At 39.3% G+C, this 22,971-nt stretch overlaps 1 protein-coding gene across 1 annotated transcript in view; it reads right to left on the bottom strand.

The window, feature by feature from the left end:
• Nucleotides 1–15,925: 15,925 nt before the first annotated feature.
• Nucleotides 15,926–22,971, bottom strand: part of aak1b (AP2 associated kinase 1b) — a 60,052-nt gene continuing 53,006 nt past the window's right edge. The window contains exon 21 of the mRNA XM_036594845.1: nucleotides 15,926–18,247. Within this exon, the coding sequence (XP_036450738.1) occupies nucleotides 17,652–18,247 (596 nt within the window). The 3' untranslated portion in view covers nucleotides 15,926–17,651. The remainder of the gene's footprint in view (nucleotides 18,248–22,971) is intronic.

Raw genomic sequence — 22,971 nt, 5'->3', positions numbered from 1 at the left:
CAAGAAACTGTTAAACACTAAAAAAAACGTAAAGCCGAAGTCGCTTCTCATTCACCAGCTTCTTGTTTGAATTTACCCATTCCACCTTAAATGGTGCAGCAGTTACATTCTGGCACCTCAGGCACCATTTAAGATGGAACGGGAAAATTCGAATGAGAAGCTGGTGAATGAGAAGCGACTTCAGTAGTAGAACGGTAGAACATTGAGAGACATTTTACAAGAAACTGTTCTACTTTTGTGGAAAAGTTTCCAGCTGGTGATGCAAGAAAAGCGGCTACAGCTGAGCATTAGCATTAGCTTTTTAGTAGCATGTACTGAGACATATTTACAGCCAAGATGGTAAAATGGACTCAATGTTGTGGCTCCCAAGGTGGTTTGATTTTTGTTGAAAATACAAAATGACTCTTATTAACATTTGGGTTGTCAACTCCTGCACTAACTTTTAATGTAGTGTGCACGCCACAGACTGTCCAGGAGCTGCACTTCCGCACTTTGCAAAGTTCTGCCTTTCGCGTTCCGTCAACATTACGTTATCAATTAAAATTTAGAAAATCAATTTTTGACATTTGTGACATTTGTAAATTGTCTGATCAAATCAGCTGTCGGTCAAATGTGGTCTTAAAAGTATCCATTTTCTGTTTGTTCGCAAAGTAAGAAGTAAAAACGTTCAAATGGCTTGAGCATCTCCTACAGCTGTCAAAGTCATTGCTTAGCAACAGCGTCTCAGCGGAGTGACACGGTGTTTGTGAAAAAACGTGCTGTTATTTTGCCACTGTTAGAATGCGTTTCAGCCAATCAGCTTGCATGGCCGGAACTAACTGTTGTATAAAGCACAACAAAAACAACTGTACTACATTTTTTTTTTATTTAAAACATTCCGAAATTAACTAAAATGATCAACAGAATGTGGAGAATGTTTGACGTTATGTCAAAGATGTCTTTGTGTTGCAGAGATGTCTAATGAAGTTAGGATACTAACCAGCTAGCCCCGGCCTGTCCTGTCTCACCATACCACTTTGTACCTTTAGAGGCGACAGTGAGTCACTGTAGCGTTAAGTCTGCCATCAGTCTGACATGAGAGGATAAAGAAGTAGCTGCTCCTGGCAAGAAACCAGAGCTGGTTTATGAGGAGTCTGGTTTCCTCCTGTTTACCCTGTTATAGCAAAAACATGCCTGCAAAACAGCAGGGGGCGCCTGCAAGCGAGTCCTCAATGAATGGGAGTAAATGGAGCTCAACGGCTAAAAACGAAAAGTAAAAATCATTTCTAATCACTTACCCAGAACTTTCCTTTAATTTTTAGAAAGTAGAAGGATGTATTTCTTTCAAAAAGCAAAGAAAACTTACAAGTGTGTTTCCTTTTTTCTACAGCAAACGGGTTTTGGGCAGCCGGACGCTAACATTACTGCTACTGAGTGCTGATTGATTAGCATTACTGCTACTGAGTGCTGATAGGTTAGCATTACTGCTACTAAGTGCAAATGTTCCATCTTAAACTATTCATTTTGGGTTCACTCAGGAATGCCCTCTAGCGTTTGAGAAACCCAGAACACATTACAGACTGTAATTCTCCTCTCTACAAGTTCTCTGCAAGAAACCACAAAGAAAAGAAGTGACATAAATAGAAGCAGAACGAGAGTTAGCATTGGTGCTGCTTTCCACCACTGGAGCTCTCAGAGAGTAACGTGATGAAGTTTGATGCTAAACTCTTCTAGACTGGTAAGTAAACAGAGGAAGGAGGAGAGACTATGTGAAGTGTGAATTCAGCAGGTTGTGTCATCTTACATATTACATTTTAAGCAAAATGAACCAAATTAGCGTGAAGGTTTTGAACAGCATCAACTCATAACTTATTGTTAACCACCTGGATGGGAGATTTTCAGTGTAAAACTGTTCACATGATGTAGCAGACCTTTTCTGTGGTGCTTCATTGATGATGGCTGACTATTAACTTTGTTTAGCTGGGGTTGTCAGAATGGTGGCCACACTTCACAGGAAGGTGGCACTGGACACCCCTCGGCTATGCCTCTTAATCAGAGCCATGATAAAACACTACTGATGTGACTGATATTCCTATTCATGTGTTTTCTTTTCCAAAAAGGAAGTTTGTGAAATAAACTAAATAAAAATCTACAAATTTTCAGCTCTGTTAGTTCAAAATAAAAATAAATGCAACAACAGCATTCAGAAATTACAGGAGAAGAGCAGACTAAACAGCTTTTACTTTTTTGTAAAGAATGTAATCTAACAAAGCCAAAACGCCATAGATTTTTATTCAGTTTGTGCCACAAAGTTCAATTTTAAACAAGAAAACAGAAATACGTATTTTGTGGCCTTTTGTTGGTAAGGTTGAACATGACACAAATAAACAATATGAAACTGTCCCGGCTCCACATGAGACGAAGCGGAAGACAAACTGATGTCTTTAATGCGTGTCAAACAGCTCTAGTTGGAACACTGCCGATCCATCTTCTTGTTACTGTACCAACTGCAGAGGCCTCAGTGATTGATGGAGTGAGTTCATGTTGCCTGAGAAAGTTCGCAAAAATTGAACTGAGGACAAATTTCAAAATGTCATGTTTTCTTCATCTAGTATGCAAGATATTATCAGTTATACACGTTTGAATAATGATGTCTGAATTAATTGTGCACAAAGGCCCTCAAACAGATCAATAATAAACATTTCCATAGTGATGCGAGTTGCGTCCAGAATCAGAATCTTTATGTGCCAAGTATCAGATGTACGTTAGAATTTCTCTTGATACAGATGTCAATATAAAAATAAATCTAATAAACATAGAAGAAAATGTATATAAAATGTATATAAATTGTATATATGTGTATGTGTGTGTATATATATATATATATATATATATATATATATATATATATATATGAGCTGTTAGAGAAAACTCTGCTTAGGTACAGCATGTCTGTGGCTAACAACATATATGTATATATAGCTGATCAACGTGGACACGAATGCTTACAAACTACTGTAAACTACTTACTCAGGTGAGACACACACAAATAACGAATGGCTCACTCACTGCATGGAAGGAAGACAGAGTTGAACCACAACCTCTGATCTTTTCCAGAGAGCCTGTTTGTTTGTATCTCTGCACAAAAACAGAAACCAAAACACAGGAAGACAATGAACATCCTTTTGAGTGATTTAACCAGCACTTGCTTACCCATTATTCCTCCCTCTCTCTTTTCCCTTTAGAGTTGTTCTGAGTGATTCTGTCCTTCACACTGATTTAATCAGTCAATCAGAGTGAACCCCCTGACAGTACGACTCTCCATCTGCAGAAACATCTTCAGTCATATGGCAGTTGTCATCATATTAATCCTTTGTCTGCTGACATTTATCATCCAGCAGAGGGTGATTATGATGCTCCTCATGTCTGCTCTCACTCTTTATCCTGAGCGCACAGCTGTGATGAGGCCTGCCGGGTCTCAGAGGTTAAAGGACCAGCAGCGGTCTACACTCAAAAATAGGTTCCTAAATGGTTCTTAGGGAGTTTATGCAGCAATAACAGCCTCTACTGTTTGGCGAAGGCTTTACACTAGATGTTGGAACATTTGCTCTGAGGATTTGATTGCATTCAGCCACAAGAGCATTTGTGAGGTTAGGTACAGGTAATTAGTCCTTTGGTCCAAAGTTTGCTCCAGAGTTAGAAATTGCAGAGCAAAATTTGTAAATGTGAAGCTCCACCCATGGCTAAAAATCCACCATTAGTAGAAAACATATCTAAAAATAGCCCAATAACAGAACAATATGGCTAAAGATCCACTAATAGGACAATGGCATGGCTGGAAAACCACAAATAGGAGAGCAGTATAGCTAAGAGTTCACCAATAGCAGAACAACACTGCTAAAAATCCACTAATATGAGAACAACACTATCAAAATTCCACTAATAGGAGAACAACACTGCTAAAAATCCAATAATAGGAGAATAGAGTGGCTAAAAATTCTCCAATAGAAGAATGGAGTGGCTAAAAATCCACTAATAAGAAAACAGCATTGCTAAAAATCATCCAATAGGAGAACAACACTGCAAAAAAATCTCCAATAGGAGAATGGAGTGGCTAAAAATCATCCACTAATAAGAAAACAGCATTGCTAAAAATCATCCAATAGTAGAACACCATTGCTAAAAATCATCCAATAGGAGAACACCATTGCTAAAAATCCACTACTGGGAGAACAGCACTTCAAAAAGTCCTCTAACAGAAGAACAACATTGCTCAAAATCCTCCAATAAGAGAAAAGCAATGCCAAAAATCCACCAATAGGAGAACAACACTGCTAAAAGTCCTCCAACAGGAGAACATCATTGTTAAAAATCCACCAACAGGAGAACAGCACTGCTAAAAATCCTCCAATAAGTAAGTAAGTAAAGTAAGTAAAGTTTATTTATATAGTGCTTTTTACAACAGGTGTTGTCACAAAGCAGCTTTACAAGGAAATGAGCATTACGAAAAGAAATCCGGGTCCGAGCCCCCATGAGCAAGCCAGTGGTGACAGTGGCAAGGAAAAACTCCCAAAGATAAACAGGAAGAAACCTTGAGAGGAACCAAGACTCAGAAGGGGAACCCATCCTCCTCTGGTCGACACCAGATAGTAAAACATTGTTAGTATAAAGTATTATAGTACAAAAACAGGGTAAAAGGAGGAGCAAACAATTAATTTGAATAGTTAAGTTCATGCAGCAGCAGCAGCAGCATCAGGATGGGCAGCTGTTCAACTCGGCAAAGGAAAGAGAGGAAAAAACACACAGTCAGTTCTACAATGGGTGATTGATTAATTTGAATTAGAGAACAATAAGAGAACAATATTGCTAAAAGTCCTCCAATAGGAGAATGGCATTGCTAAAAATCCACCAAGAGGAGAACAGCACTGCTAGTGATCCACTAATAGGAGAACAGCACTGCTAAAATAAATCCACCAACAGGAGAACAGCATTGCTAAAAATCCTCCATTAGGAGAAGAGCATTGCTAAAAATCCACCAATAGGAGAACGGCATTGCTAAAAATCCTCAATTAGAAGAACGGCATTGCTAAAAATCCACCAAGAGGAGAACAGCACTGCTAGTGATCCACTAATAGGAGAACAGCACTGCTAAAATAAATCCACCAACAGGAGAACAGCATTGCTAAAAATCCTCCATTAGGAGAAGAGCATTGCTAAAAATCCTCCATTAGGAGAAGAGCATTGCTAAAAATCCACCAATAGGAGAACGGCATTGCTAAAAATCCTCAATTAGAAGAACGGCATTGCTAAAAATCCACCAATACGAGAACAGAGAGGCTGAAAATCCTCCAAATTGGAGGGTCAGATAATCTTTATTGTATAATCTGTCATAAAAAACACAACAACGTAAGCATCATCACAGAACCGTGCTGAGGTGTTGGTCATACGGAGCACAGTGCATTTCAGGGAACAGACAGTCTGACGCTGGACTGAAGGATTAATCATGTGACTCAGATTCACAAACCACTGCAGCAGTTTTCAGAGGTTTGGTGAAATTAAACAGGGTTACGTCCTCAAACCTCAGGTCATTTCAGCAGGTTTTCAATTTTAACCCTTATTTTTGTTCCTTCAAATCCTTTTTATGATCCACCCCAGCATTTTATTGCGGGACTTTTTCACTCCCCCAGCTGAGCGCTGTAAGTGACCACTATGACCACTAATTCACTGCTGCCTTATTTTTCAGATACAAAAAGATCCTGCTGGGTAAAATCAGCCAAACATGGGAGAGTTTCATGAGCAAAAAATAAATGTTGAACAAAGTCAATATAAACAGATTCATCTTTTACAGCACGTGGCTTTGAAAGCTCTCTCCATGTCGGGTCACTGATTCGGGATTGTGCAACATTCCTCACTTTCAGAATGAATGGATGTAGCCTAACACCGAGTTAGTGAAATAACAGGTTTCAGATTGCGGAGTGAAAACACGGCCAGTGAAAATTCAGAGCTCCCAACGTGTCTTTATATATAAAGTATCTTTTTTTTTGTTTTTTGGGGGGGTTTTTTGCTGACCATATTAAACCTAGGTTTATTCAGAGGAAAACAACATAACACGTGTAAAAATTTGTGTCATATTACTGACACTTTCAAAATAACACAGCCACCCAGTAACTCACCACTGCCAGTTTGAGAAGTGCTGGTTTAAGAGGCTCTTATCTTGCATTTTATTGTTTTTTCTCCTCTGCTTATGACATGGTTTTATGTACCAAAAACAGTCATAATTCATTTCTGCATGATCATTATCCAGTCTTTTAGTATTAACATTAAACAAACTGTGCCTTTAAGACTGATATATGTAAAAGAGAACAGTTCTCATTCAAAAAGCAGTCCAGGCTGAAACACTCCTTATAACTTCAGTGTGAGTAGGCGGGGCTAAACCGCTGTAGGCCGAATAGGATATATGTAAACTATTCGTTTTTTAATTTAAAACGGGCTGTTTGTGAGGTTTAGTTTCCTTTTATGGACTGTATGGAGAGAGAACAGTACGTTTAAAATTTGTTTCATGTTTAAATAGCGTATCAAACTCTAATTCCAAAAATCTCAGAAAATGTGGATATGGACTCCAATAGGAGAGTCTGAATGGGTTTGCGATCTGTTTGTTATTGGTCTAAAATAAATGTATGCTAACTGGCTTCATGTGAACTCTTTTCTCTTTTTAAATTCTTTTTGTTTCTTTTTTGTGTCAAAAACCCATGAAATGCTATGAAATAGTGGCCTTTTAATATACGACACCAATTCCAAAAAAGTTGGGACGCTGTGTAAATAAATGTAAATAAAAACAAAATACAATGATTGGCAAATCTCATAGACCCATATTTTATTCACAGTAGAACATAGAACACATATCAGATGTTGATGGTGAGACATTTTACCATTTCATGAAACACATTAACTCATTTAGAACTTGATGGCAGCAACGCATCTTAAAAAAGTTGGGACAGGGCCACGTCTACCACTGTGTAGCATCACCTCTTCTTTCAACAGTCTGTAAACGTCTGGGAAGTGAGGAGACCAATTGCTGGAGTTTTGGGAGAGGAATGTTGTCCCATTCTTCTCCGATGCAGGATTCTAGCTGCTCAACAGTCCTGGGTCTTCCTTGCCATATTTTTCATTTCATGATGCGCCAAGTGTTTTCTACTGGTGAAAGGTCTGGACTACAGGCAGGCCAGTTCAGCACCTGGACTCTTCTTCTGCGAAGCCATGCTGTTGTGATGGATGCAGTATTTGGTTTAGCATCGTCTTGCTGAAATATGCAAGGCCTTCCCTGAAAGAGACGTTGTCTGGATGGAAGCTTATGTTGTTCTAAAACCTATATACTGTTCAGCATTGATAAAGCCTTTCCAGATGTGTAAGCTGCCCATGCCATAGGCACTAATGTGACCCCATACCATCATAGATGCAGGCTTTTGAACTGGGCGCTAATAACAAGATGGTCCCTCTCCCCTTGAGTCCGCAGGACACGGCGTCTTTGGTTTCCTGACTTTGGCCCAGAGAAGACGGCGGCGTTTCTGGATTGTGTTGACATATGGCTTCTTCTTTGCATGATACAGCTTTAACTTGCATTTGTGGAATGCACGGTGAACTGTGTTGACAGACAATGATTTCTGGAAGTGTTCCTGATCCCATGCAGTGATTTCCAGTATAGAATCATGCCTGAGGGCCCCAAGATCACAAGCATTCAATATTGACCATCTGCCTTATTCCTTTACGTACAGGAATTTCTCCAGATTCTCTGAATATTTTGATGATATCAATTTTACGATGAGGAACATTTTTCTGAAAAGTTTTTCATAGATTGGTGAACCTCTGCCCATCTTTGCTTCTGAGAGACTCTGCCTCTCTGAAATGCTCTTTTTTATACCCAGTCATGTGAGTTAGTTGCAAATTGCTCCTCCAGCTGTTTTTTATTAGTACCACTTACTTTTCCAGCCTTTTGTGGCCAAATTTTTTGAGATTCGTTGCTGCCATCAAGTTCTAATAGAGGTAATATTTTTCATTGAATGGTAAAATGTCTCACTTTCAACATCTGATATGTGTTCTATGTTCTCTTATGAATAAAATATGGTGTGAATGAGAATTGCAAATCATTGCATTCTGTTTTTATTTACATTTTACACAGTGTCCCAACTTTTTTGGAATTGGGGTTGTAAATATATATGTGTTTTATGTACAACATCATTCTTGAAGCTGCAGTATTTCCTCTGCTATAAAATCTGAAACATGTTGTGTCCAGTCTTCTCCATCTTTAACGTGACCTTGCAAACAACAAAATTAAAAACACGTCTGAGTGAGAGGCAGCATGGAGCAATTAAGCTAAAAAAATGTTATGGTCTGAAGGGCCCTCTGTTGACTGAGGCTAAATGAATAATTTTTATTAAATCATATAAAAACAACTGTTTGTTTTTGATGAATGAAAATGTGAATCTGCGCAGATTGTCTTCAGTCAATATAAAAGAGCAAAACCACTGAGAGGATAAGAGCTCATTTCAATATTCACACAGATGCAACATGGACTCTTAAGAGGAAGGAGCTACATTCGACTACACTGTGGATCAAACTTGGATCAAAGCCCATTTAAATAATTGACATTTCAGGCTATTTAAAAAAACAGATGGACATTGCGATCTGTCCATGTATTTAATGCCCTGAAGGTCAAAAAATTGAAATACTCTGCGCTGTAATGCCCTCCCAATTAGAGATCTAATGGAGAAGACCAGCATGCAGTAAAACCTTATTTGGAATATCTAGATTTCTATGATATGGGCCCTTTAAACCACATGAATATGAGACTGCCAACAGAGGGCGCTCTACTGAAGCCACCGCTCCGGCGCCGCATCCTCAGAAGCAATTGTTCTCTACAGACTTGCATTGATTTTTGTCCGGTAAAGGAACACCCAAATTACCTCTGGGACCCCCCGAATGTTTCAAAATCAGAATTCCGGGGGTGCCTGAAAAGAAACTTATTATGATGTTATGCTGTGTGAAAAATAGACACTCAAATACAGATTCAGTGAAGCTGCTTCACCCACAATCAGCTTCTGTCTTTGGTACCTTAACTAACTAGAGCTGCTGCACTGCTCTGCCTCAGGGTGGCGCTGTAGCAGTCTGGTTCACCCAGTTGGTCCTCATAGTCTAGAAACTGTAACTCTGCCTGGATTCCTCTGAAAAACTTTACAATGTGCTGCAGCAGATCTGTAAATCTGAAAACTCGCCCAGTTTCCCAAGAGTTTGGTGTAAAGAGTGACTGTTCCTCATTTCTCACAGTGAAGACAGAAGAGGAGATGAGTAAGATCTCTGTTAATGTGAGGAAGAGCATATGACCAAACTAGAACAGAGCGTCTCCAGAAGAATAAATGATAAACAAACATTTGCCAGCACTGAAGTATCAGCACCGCTATGGTGAGGGAGTAGCAGTCAAACAACATGGGACTCCTGAATAACAGGGGGGTTTGACACACTGATTTAAACGTGTTTTTCTTTAGAATAGGCAACAGACTTGAATGCATTTTTGTCTTCTGCAGAGCACAACATCTCATATTTGTCAACAGCATGCTGTAAACTGGGAAAAGTGTTTGTTTTAATTAAATTTCTTCAATTATAAAAATGCTAATTTTTTTGCTAGCATCTCTATTGTTACTATATAACGTTAGCATCAAGCTAAACGAGATTTATGTTAACTCAGCTCTACATAAATGAGGACATCTGAATCTTGTAAGATATTGATGTAACTTATTCAGACATTTTACTTCGTATACATGCAGTTTGTGAGTGTGAACATAAGTTACGTGCATTCACTGCTTGTTTTGATCCAAAACCTTTTAAAAAATGACCAGACGTTTTTCAGAGACAGAAACAGTGTTAGCAGAAAAAAGGAAAACCGGTGTTATTTCGATTCAGTTGCCCCTCAAATTCACACTCCTTTTGACGTATCGGGTCCTCGGGCACGCGCATTCGCTGAACCGACAACAACGCCAAGTAACACTGGAACTACGGAAAGGGAAAAGGTTCATAACAGGTTTGTACGGCAGCAATATTCACCCAATCAGCGACGAACAGTACAAAAGGTATTTATCAGTACGATTAGCACCAGTGTATATAGGCACGGCAGCACGCTCGGGAGCGCCCTCTAGCGTTTGAGAAACCTGGAAGACATTGCAGAGTGGTAGTAATTCTCTCTACAAGTTCTCTGATTCAGATATAACACTGGCAAGATGGCTGCACATGAGACCAAAAAACCCCAAAAATGTGAGTATTTTCTCTTAATAAATACGATAAACATTGTATTATCTTTTTAATGTCGTTTTAATGTATTATGGACCTTTTCTTCATAACAAGCATAAAAAATCACTAGTAGTAGCTGATGTCCAAGTAGCTAACTAGTTAAATTTCCCATTCCACCTTAAACGATGCCACAGTTACATTCTGGCACCTCAGGCGTCAGAACTGCTGCACCATTTAAAGGTGGAATGGAAAATTCAAATGAGAAGTGGGCGAATATCTGACTTATGCTTCATATCACTGAAGAATTAGGGGTGGGTGATAATGAATAATTGGGTGGGGGCAACTACTTGTGTATTGATATTAGTTTTGATATTTGCTTTTCTACCACTACCCATTTGTTTGATGCATTGGTATATAGAACCATGTACAACACACTCCATCAATCTGAAGAACCATTTCATCATGCAGAGAACCATTTAATCATGCAAACGGTTCTTTGAGTGTTTGTGGTTGTAGATAGGACTATTGTCTTTACTATAGAACCCTTGAAGAACCATCTTTGTAAGAGTGTGGAAAGGGCAGGTCCTGTTCGGCCCACGCAGGCGTTGGTTTAAAAAGTGCGCAAGGAAAGATGGAAACTTTTAGAAACCACCAAACTGTGACTGCAGTCGAAGGCCGAGCATTACTGCACCACGCAGACATCTGCCAATAAAACCCGACCGGCCGTCAGACTCAGCCAGACGCTCCAGAGCCAAACCACCAACAGGGGAGAGCAGAAAGATCTCCACAGCTTCAGAGAAATCATGCGCCTGCTCTTACATAAGCCTGATTTCAGCCAGACTTAAGAAGCTACATCCCAACACACAAGAAGACAATTACAGAGAAATTCCACCAATTTTCCATATTTCTTCCATTATTTAGTGTGTGAGATGTAAAGAGTGATTCAGAGTGGTTTGGTGTAAAATGGTTCAGATCTCTTTACAGTGGTGGTGATAGGAACCAGGCGTCACTATTACTACAACACAAATATAGCCATTTTATTTACAATCCAAAACCACCAGTGAACCTACACGTCTTCTGAGTTTTAAATGGAATGTTGAAGATGGGAAAATAATGGAAAATCTGAAATAAGTTTTGTTTATGCCCTACATAAACCTCCACCATGAATGGATTTCAGACATCAGGCAGTGAATTCATAACCATTTCTGTGAGGGAGCTTTTAGAGGTGGACTCTGTTTCCTATCACCACCACCGTGGACAGTTCTGACTCTGCAAGTTTCTGTAGAACAGAGCGTTTCACACCAAACCACTCTGAACGGGCTGTTTACATCTTAACTGTTTAATCATGCAGGAATTTTATTGCCTTGTAAGACGTCTCAGTGCTTTGAGCTGGAACTGTTTCTGTAACAGAGGCCTGATGCATTTTATGAAGTATGTAGATGTGACAACATTAAGCATTGATAGCACTGCTAGTTCAGTTCTGCTGTTTATTAAAAGTAATCATTTTTGCTCGAATACTTAAATGTAAAAGTACTATAACAGCATAAATTGAGCTAAATGTGTCAGATTGTTCCCCCCTGTGCTCTGTAGAACATTCATGGTTTGTTATAAGAAAAAACACACAGAACATTAAATTGAAAAGCCTTTATCTGAGAGGAACGCAGCATCATACAGCAACGAGAAGAACATCTGCCCACAACTGGATCTTCACTTCACTGTGAGGACTTCATAAAGCCTGATGGACAGTTCTGACACAGACAGATACAGTAATATCTCCTAATTAAAGTGTACAGAAGGGCCACTGCAGTTCTGAGAGATCATTATACAGCAATTCAACAGATAAACTGACTTACAGCAGGTCCAGTCCTGTAGCTCTCATCACACTGTAGATCATAACAGTAAACTTCACTGCAGAGTTCACTTTGAAACAAACTGTTTTTAGAAAATCAATGTTAAGTTTAACAAAGTTTAATATATATTTGTGTGTGTGTGTGTGTGTGTGTGTGTATACACACCCTTTAGATTGTGTCAAGATACACATTCCAACAATGATGGCATACACACACTAACACGCCACCACCACGTCAGTGTCGCTGCAGTGCTGAGAATGACCCACCACCCAAATAGTACCTGCTCTGTGGGGGTCCTGACCCATGAAGAACAGGGTAACAAAGTATGCAGAGAAACAGATGGACTACAGTCTGTAACTGTAGAACTATGAGGTGCTCCTATATGGTCAGTGGATCCGATAAAATGGACAGTGAGTGTAGAAATGAGGTGTAAGTGGCCGGTGAGTGTATGTACACACACTCCTGTGCAAAAATAAAAAAGGTTCCAATCCTAAAATACAGGGTGATTCAAAAAGATTAACCCGATTTCAAAGTGCCATGTTTTTACAACCGTGAGGTGCCTAGGAACCATTCACATACCAATTGAAAGTGTTTTGCGTTCTCCACTTCAATCAGAGTGAATCTGTCATAACTGTGCACCGTGATTTTCGTCGGCAGTGAACCTCCAACAGTTTAGAGCATTCATCATTGGTTCCACAACATTGGATGATCTCCGAAATCGCACTGCAAGAGTCGTGAATACAGTGACACCCCACTTGCTCAATCGAGTTTGGGATGAATTTGACTATGGCGTTGATGTTGTCCGTACAGCTGGACGAGGCCATATTGAGCACTTGTAAAATTACATAATAACCTTTATGCTCACTTAAACAATTTACAATTTACTGCATTGCTCAAGTGAAATAAATCATTTTGAAATTGGATGAATCTTTTTACATCACCCTGTATACTGACTTTTCACTGTCGTTTCTGGCTGGCCAGAGTCCAGATTTAAACCCTGTAGAGAACATTTGGTCTCGCATTAAACACAAACTAGCTCAGCAGTGTTTTTCAGCTGTTTAAAGCCGTCAATGCTGAGTGGATCAATACTCACTCTTCTTTCTGTAAAAGACTGTCTGCACATTTACACACAAAACTTCAACATTTAAAGAAATCAAAGTGAAAATTTTTCAGTTTTTGGCACAGCTTGACATGAAAAGTAAACTATGTTTTTTCTTTCTCCTGTAAAGTTATCACTTTGGACATATGAAATTTTGTTCAGACAGCAGCAAGATATATATATATATATATATATATATATATATATGAAAATCTTGAGTAGTATTCCAGAGAATTTGGGGAATGCAAGCTTGATAGCTGTTTTTAAGTCCAGATTTAAAACATGTTTGTTTGGGCTAGAAGTACTCTGTCTCATTTCCTGCTGTTATTGTGTTTTTGTGTTGTGTTTGTGGCCTGTGCGCCTCATTTATTTATTTTTTTCTCCCAATATCTTCAAAATATGTGCAAAAAATATGCAGAAAAATGTGTGTTCTCTGTAACTTTAGTTAGAAACCAACAAAACATGGAATTTAGCTGGGGGTGTTCATACGGCCGTACATGTTTATGTGGATGTAAAAGGTGAATAATGAGGACGGCTAACGGCTTTAGTGAATGTAAACAGAATCTGTGGAGCAGTGATAGGGTACGCTGTCATAATATTCTTAACTCATTAACTTGTTTTTTACATCAGTAGTTGATTACTGATCTTGACTGAGTGGATCAGGGTTTCCTAAATGAAGGTAAGATTTACTTCTGTCATCCGAATTGGTGAAAGATCTGGTCTTGATCTTGTGGGATCTTAACTGAGGCCTAAAGTGAGGAAGTTTCTGCAGGACTGGATCCAGTAAACCTCAGTCTACAGCACCTTAATATAAGAGAAAAACAGAGATGAACAGCAGCGTGATCTCTCTCTGTAAGGCCCCACATTACTGAGAAATATCTACAAATATCAGCCAGTCAGTGAAGCCACAGTGTTCCACATGAACAGCACGACAGCTGCTTACAGAACCAGGCTTACATCAAAGCGGCTGATCTTCAGAGACCAATCAGATCTCCAGGGTTCCTTCAGCTTAACATCAGCTCCACAGTCAGTGGGAACATGAGCTTTCACACACAAAAACAAAGAGGAACAACCATCAAGCAAACAATAACAATAAAAAAAAACCACAGTATTTCCAGCATTTCTTCACATTCACATTTTCCTCCGTTTGGGTTTATGCGTCAATACTGCTCTTGATATATGCTTCAGGAATAATTTACTAATATGATATACAGTATATAAAAAGGTTACAAACTGCATATATTGTCATAAGAAAAAGAGTGGCAGGCCTACAGTACAATAATCAATAATATAATAACTGACTGATCATGTATAATGTAATAATTCCTCAAAACAGGCTGAAAATGTAAAACGATCAATAATGTAGTATGTCTTTCTGACCTTTTGTGCATTTTAACCTATAAATCATTACATTATAGAGTGACTAGATTTCTAAATTAATGATTTTTTGTTAATAGGCTTATAATATACAGTATCAGACCAAAACCTACATTTTTCTTTCCATGTTTTATTTTTTTTACTTAAATTAAGTTTGTAAAACTACAACTTATTTTGGCAAACAATGATGTCTGGTTGAATAAATAAAAAAACATGAACGATTTAAATAATTTAAAGTTGATTTAAAAGAAAATTTTAAATGAATTTTTCAAATTCTCATCACCACAACACAAAATTTGAAGATAATCTGTAAATATTTTTTTTCTGTACAATGGCGTCAGAATAAAGTGGAATAAAATGAAAAAAAAAAATCAAATACATATATTTAGCAAAATATGGTGTTTTACAGTTTCATCTCATTACCGCAACACACTGACAGCCATTTAGATTTTTAGTTTTATGATCACATTTTGCTGTTTTGGTTACAGTTTACAAGGAAACAGAAAAGTAATGAAATTTAAAAGTAATACAAGGCTCATTTATAAATAATATTATTAATGAGAAAATATTATGAACACACGAGAACATGTGGTGGTGAGAATTAGGGTAAAAAGGCTCCAACTAATCTAAGTATGAATACTGATGATTAGCATGACTCATGACACTCAAATATTTATGGAGATGTTTTGAAGCAGTTTTATGAGAATGATCCAGCTGTATTTTTTGTTTCATGATGAACGGATCAATATAAACGCTCCAAAATTGCTCAGATCAAAGCCTCTTTACAGTAACATACATTTAAAGTTTTTCCTTCTCCTGTTAAGTTTCCATGTCACCTGCAGTGACGATATAAGTCCTATGTAACGTTGTCGTATACAGCCATACTTTACTACTTTAATACTGATCAGAAAAGAGCATTTAATTTTAGTACATTATTAACATTTTAAACTTAGTAAGTCTATTACATACTCAGTATTACAATAAGCAATAATTAATGCTGTCAAAAAATTAAAATAATGGATCATTATTAATTGCATTAGTCATTTATATTTAAATGACTAATGAAAGATACGTTTCCATTTATAAAGCAGTGCACTGTTACAGCTTTACAAGTGGACAAAATAAGCTTCTGTTTATTACCTTCAATAATTCACTATTATTCTGAACGCAGAACTTTAATATAAATGCACACAATTTTCACAGTTTTCAATTTTCATCATCAACGTCCAGTGAGAGCAACAGCGCCTGCATGTTCAACCACCAAGTGTATATATCATATATATATATATATATATATATATATATATATATATATATATATATATACACACACATACAGTCAATGGCCCACATTTATCAAAGTTTTTGGAGTAATAACACTGTTCTAGTATCAGCTTATGTTTTTTACCTAACGTTAAATAAAATTCCCTGTCTGTTAAAGGTGCTGAAGGTTTTACTTTAAAAGACATTTGAAGCTCTATCTGAACGGGAGCTACAATCACGGATTCTATCAGAGCGACACACAGCGCTACAGCTGGGCTTCAGCCTGCACTGCTGCAGACGGCTCAAATTAGGAAAATGAGTTAATGGCTTTGAAGAAATTAATGATGCTAGTAATTTATAGCATAACAGCGATATTAAAATAATAACCACTAATGCTGTTTTTACATCATTGGTCAGTTATTATATTACTGGTCAGTTATTACACTACTGGTTTCTCTATGAAGGCTGTTTATGAGAAGCGTTGTGTGTGTTTATTTTGGCAGAAGCAGAAGTAAAGTGCTGCAGAGGAGCAAACAAAGCAAAGCACCGAGGTAGACAAATCCCCCCAGTTTCCCCCACTTTAATCCAAATGTAGTCAATCAGCTGAGACGTGTTCGGTGTCTGAAGTTTGTTTCTTCAGTTTTAGCACTGGAGCTATGAGGCTATCAACCAATGAAAAGTTATACCCACCAACCTAAAGCCTAAATCATTACTCAATCGCCCCAAAGAGTGTCCCAAATTTCTGCATAATTAAACGGATAAGAATTGTTCACAGTAGTGGTGAGAGGAACCAGACGTCCACCTCTAAAAGCTCCCTCACAGAAAGTTAATGGTGGCATGAAGCCAAGCAATCACTGCCATGGTGACTGTAGTGGCAGTAAAATGGATGATTATTAGAGGAGAGCTTTATCAATGTAGACTGTATATTTAAGGTGGAGAGAGGCAGGAGGCGCTCTGCACTCTTATTTGAGGTGTATAATACTGATTTAAAAAGATCTGGTTTATTCCACCGCTGCAGTCCGCGACGAAAGTTAGGAAAATTGAACTCAATGGATCGTTCTGCTGGCGATGGCATACTTTTCCACTGTGGATCCATTGAAAACAACGGAATATCCAGTTTGCCATCGTCCATCTGCCACAAACATCACAAACCCAGTATTACATCTGAAACCTGAATTATGCAGAAAGATTTGGAAAGATTGGTGGAATTCCCCTTTAAGTAATTTCTAATATACTTGATTATGTGGTTTTTGACACTGTAGGACTCACTGTTATCTATAAACATGGACTAAAGTACAAATCGGCAAGCACTAGCTAAAAACAGCAGCCCTGAAATTTTTTGGTATTTTTTCTCCCCAATTTAGTCATATTCAATTCCACTCAATAGCCTCCCTCAGTCACACGATACCACTAGTGCTAGGAGAGTGAAAGCAAACACAAGCTTCCTCCGAGACCTGTGAAGCTCCACCACATCTTCTCAAACTGCTGCTAACGCAACGTCATTGGACAGCTGAACGCACTCAGAGGACAGACGCCTGCTCTTGCTAGCATTGCGCTGAATGATGGGAAGAGATGGGGGGGCATCCTGCCCACCCAGAGAGAGAGAGGACAACTGGGGGGATAGAACTTGCGATCTCCTGATGATAAGGCCAACACTTAGACAGTTGCACCACATAAGCTTCCATCACTTATCTACTTCAGCCTCATAGCTCCAATGCTAAAACTGAAGATACCAAACGTGTCTTGGCTGATCTACCTTTAGAATAAGGGGACAATTACGAAAAACATTTCACCCAACTATCTCTTTAAGGCTTCCCCTGTGTGCCCCTGGGCTGGAAAGGTGCAGCTAGAAATGGGTCCGTCACAGCTCGGAGTCCAATGGTCCATGAGTGGAGTGGGCCAACTGGGACGGAGCCGACCGCGGCCTGCTGACCCACGCTGGACACCACGCGATGTGCCGCGACTGGCTGCTGCAAGACCGCTGCCTCAGGGCAGCGGGGAGGACGAATGTGACTCCAGACCGGGGGATGGGCCACCAAACCTGGCTCTCTGACCGCAGGATGTGTCTGAAACTGCACGGACGAGTCTTTACAGGGTCCAAACGGCGCCTGGAGGAAAACGTCCTGGGCTGCGTTTCTCTGGGGCTGGGGGAAGGGGGCGCTAGTGAATACATCCCATCCCCCGCGAGGGAAAGGGGCACTAGAGAAGACATCCATCGGGGTGCAGCACTGCTCCAGGCCTGAAGAGGGCGACTCTATGTCCAGAAGCAGATTGGAGTCGCTGCAGGCGGTCAGAGTCGCCTCCTCTGTCTCATGAACTCTCCAGCTCGTCCAATCAGCTGCCTCCAAACCCTGAGAGCTGGAGCCATCAGATACAAACCCATTCACCCCGACCAGCTCACCTGTAGAGAGAAAAAGAACAGCAAGTAAAGACCTGATCAGTTAAAGGGGAATTTTACAGATTTTTCAAAAATTCTGCATAATTAAATGGTTAAAATGTAAACAGAGTCGTTCAAAGTGGTTTGGTGTGAAACACTCAGTTCTAAATAGACTTACAGTCAGAATTGTTCACAGTGGTGATGATAGGAACCAGACGTCCACCTCTAAAAACTCCCTCACAGGAAGTTATTACATGAAATGGTTATGAATTCACTGCCTGATGACTGAGACACTGTTTTATGATAATGAGAATTTAAAATCCATTCATGGTGGAGGGACACATGCAGAGACAAAATAGTCCCCAAAGAAAACTTATTTCAGAATTTCCACTATTTTTCCATCATCAACATTTCATATAAAACTAAGAAGACACTTGTAGGTTCACGGGTGGTTTTGGATAGTAAATAAAACGTCTATATTTGTGTTGTAGTCATGGCAACCCCTGGTTCCTATCACCACCAGTGTAAAGAAATCTGAATCAATTTACACTAAATTGTACAGAATTTTGCCAAAATTGGTGGAATTCTCCTTTAATTCCCCCTCTGAATGTAAAAGAATATACAGATTGTTTAACCCAAATTCAATATCTGGATGCTGTACAGCTTGAAATATGTGTGTGAACTTTCTTTTGATCTGGACGTCATTTCTTAAGTATGTGTCGGGTTTTGTTGGGTTCTAATTTCCTTTTGGAGTTCTCACAGCCCACCTCCCACTTTTCCTTTTAACCTGCATTACTTTATTTTCACTACTTCTACTGCCTTAAATCACTTTTTAATCTGGCACACTGGAATAACTTACTCAGCACAGAGGACCACACTCATAAGAAAATGAATATTAGTTGAGTAAGTTAGCTTTTTAGCCGGCTTATTAGTCTACCAAGTAGTTAAACAAAACTGCCTTCTAATGTAGGGAGTTTTCTATGGTTTCAGGTCTTCATGTACACTATATTACCAAAAATGTGTGGACACCTGACCATCACACCTTTTGGAGCTTGCTGGATATCCCATTTCAAAAGCATGGGCATTAATATAGAGTTGCCCTCCTTTGCGGCTATAACAGCTTCCACTCTTCTGGGAAGCTTTCCAGAACATTTTGCAGTGTGTTTGTGGGGATTTGTGCTCCTCCAGTCAAAAGAGCATTTGTGAGGTCAGACACTGATGTTGGACAAGAAGGCCTGAATCACAATCAACGTTACAGTTCATCCCAAAGGTGTTCAGTGGGGTTAAGGTCAGGGCTCTGTACAGGCTACTCAAATTCCTCCACACCAAACTGGTCAAACCATGTCATTATTGAGTTTGCTTTGTGCACAGCGGCTCAGTCATGCTGGAACAGAAAAGGGTCTTCCCCAAACTGCTGACACAAAGCTGGAAGCATATAACTGTGTAAAACATCTTTGTGCGCTGTAGCATTAACATCACCCTTCACTGGAACTAAGGGGTCTGAAAAAGAGCCCCAGCTCATTATCCCTCCTCCACCAAACTTTTCTGTTGGCACTGTGCATTCTAGTAGGAACGTCCAACAAACCAAGCTGTACAAACTGCACTCCATGACTAGATGATGTCATCTGTCATGCAAAAGAAGAGATACACAACGAAATACTGAGCTAAATAAAATACTACACACTGACCTACATAAAGGACAGACACTTTAATGTATGTCCCACTAATGTTTCAGCACTTTTACTGCCTTACTTTAGTTTTCAGTTCTTTCTGAATTTCAGTAATAAACCTGGTTGTTATTTTCTGGTGGATACAAATGAATAAATAATGTTCACTTGAAATGTAATAACTAAACAAGATAAAAATTGTATTCAGAGTCTGTCCCAGGACTACTGTTGAGCGCTGTGAGGGCCTATTTAAGGATGAACAGTATGACAACGTATCATCGTGATAAATTGTCATAATACAATACAATCTGCTTTTCTGAACTTATCATGTACAACCCCAATTCCAAAAAAAGTTGGGACGCTGTGTAAAATGTAAATACATGTAAATAAAAACAGAATGCAATGATTTGCAAATCTCATAGACCCATACTTTATTCACAGTAGAACATAGAACACATCAGATGTTGAAAGTGAGACATTTTACCATTTCATGAAAAAGTAACGCATCCCAAAAAAGTTGGGACAGGGGCAACAAAAGGCTGGAAAAGTAAGTGATACTAATATCACCAAAACCAGCTGGAGGAGCAATGTGCAACTAACTCATATGACTGGGTATAAAAAGAGCATTTTAGAGAGGCAGAGTCTCTCAGAAGCAAAGATGGGCAGAAGTTCACCAATCTGGGAGAATTGGGTCTAAAAATTGTGGAACAATTTCAGAAAAATGTTCCTCAACATAAAATTGCGAAGACTTTGGACATCCCACCATCTACAGTGAGTTATATCGTCAAAGAGAAATCCCTGTACACAAGGAACAAGGCCGATGGTCAATAATGGATGCTTGTGATCTTCGGGCTCTCAGGCAACACTGCACCGAAAACAGGCAATGCATATTTTGGAATTGGGGTTGTATATCATCAATACCTGTAGACACTGACCTACTGCATGGTCCATTATAAAGAGAGCAAATTTAGTCCTGTTTATCTGGATTTAGTGCCAGATACTGAATAAAAATCATTGTGTTCACAGTTTCTGATAGTATTTTTTTAAAATGTAGCAGTAGAGGTTCTCTATACTCTGTTCCAACTGATCAGGTGTCACACTGATTTTGAAACCGCAAAACTGTGACACTGTGCACATTTTGTAATCAGAGTCTGCTCCATTTCCTGGGTTAAAAATCAGGCTGATCAATCAGAGCTCCATTGTCATGGCTGCAGCCCAAACAACTGCACTTCAAGATGGCAGCGACTGTGGCAGCAGAACACAAAAGCTTATACAACAAGCAACATGCTTACTATAAATGAGGCTGAAGTAAATGTGGCACAGCAGAGCTGAAAGGCCGAGAATGACAATGAGTAACATAAGAGCAACTGTGCAAAGCCGTTTTTTAGTTTACAAAGGTGCATCCTAGTCAGATCAGTTTGATCCAGAGTGGATCCGGAACGTCAGGTCAGCGTCTTCTTTACACTTTGCAACACTGAACACACTGTTCCTCCTTCAGTAGCTGCTGTGCGCTGTGTGAGAGCGTGCCAAGTTTTCCGGTAGGCAGAGTTTTGTTGCCTGAAAAATGTTCCTTGGTGTGAACAGGCCTTAAAGATGCTCTCCTGTTAAACACATCCTGTACAGAATCTAACGTATGGTGTTCAATTCATTGTATGCGAGTAACAACATGTAGAAATGGGTTGAATAATTTTATAAGAAACATTTCTACAGCAATTGAGAAATACGAAGATGTACTGACTAGACTTAAGATGATTTCACGCAATATTAATTTGCTGCAGTGGGTTATTTCAGTTTATGTGGAAGAAATGATCTTTGGACAAATTTAAAAATGACTCTCTAATGAATCTATTCTCTTAAAGATCATAAAGTTGTCTGGCTGCTCTGTGTTCAATCATTTCCAGGCTGCTGATATAAAGAGCTGCTGTATTGAACGTTTTATTTTATTCAGGTTCTGCGCTGAAAGAACACAGAGTGCAGCTGTTTTATCATTAGCATTCTTGAACATATCCGTCTGAGTGAATGAGCTCACACTGCATATTTTAACTGTTTTATTTTAGGTGTTTTTCTCAGCTTTTTTATTGACTCGGTGTTGAAGGAGAACGCCTAATTAGAAACTGTTAGTTATAAAAGTGAAGTTCTTGCACTCAGATTGAAGCTAAATTATCAGTTATGATGCACTGAGCACATCTTACAGACACAAATAAACAGAGAGAGAGAGGGAGTGAGAGAGAGATCTAATGAACAGGACGTGTGGAGAGGTCAGGGGGGCCTATTTGGTCTGGGGAGGAACCAACATCAGGAGGCAAGAGCCAATAAACATAAAGGTAACAAGTTTATATTGAGGAACACATACTGGGATTTTATTAACATCTGGTTCTTTTTTCATTAAAACCCCAATTAGACACGTCTAAATGGTTTATTCACTCTGCATTAAGCACTTAATTTGATGTGTGTTATTTAAAGGGGACCGATTATTGTTCTCATTGTCAATGTTTATGATTTTATTTTTTATTTACTAGAACAGATTTACAGCTTCAATGTTCCAAAAACACATTATTTCTCTCATAATCTACATCTCTATATTCAGCATGCTCTGATTGGTCATCTCATCCACTCTATTCTGATCACTCAGCCTCCAGAGCGGTTCCGCCCCTCCACGTTCTGCACGTTCCTGCAGTCTGCAGACAGACCCTTCTCTCCTGAGCAGCTGTAAACTCCATTGTGGCTGTTTTTCTAGCGGTGTCGGTTCTGCCGTATGAGTTTGATCCAGAGTGGATCCTGAAAGTCCAGTCAGCGTCTTTTCCACACGCTACAACACTGACCACACTCCTCCTCCTCCAGTAGCTGCTGTGCACTGTGTGAGGGTGGGCCAAGCTCACCAGTAGGTGGGCAGTAAGTACTGTGTTACGAGATTGAGTCATCTTGTAACAAAAGAAAAGGGCTGGAATTTCAACGAGGTGTTTCAGGCAGCTGAGAAAAGTGGTTTCTGTGGGAGAGAGTTTCTCTCTCTGGAGGGAACGCTGAGCTTTGGGACTTTGCAGAAGGTTTACATACACAATAAGCACCAGAGGTCTGCTTTAA

The sequence above is a fragment of the Colossoma macropomum genome, unplaced genomic scaffold (genome assembly GCF_904425465.1).
Source record: "Colossoma macropomum unplaced genomic scaffold, Colossoma_macropomum, whole genome shotgun sequence".
NCBI classification, from domain to species: domain Eukaryota; kingdom Metazoa; phylum Chordata; class Actinopteri; order Characiformes; family Serrasalmidae; genus Colossoma; species Colossoma macropomum.
This window is presented reverse-complemented; position numbering and strand designations above follow the sequence as displayed.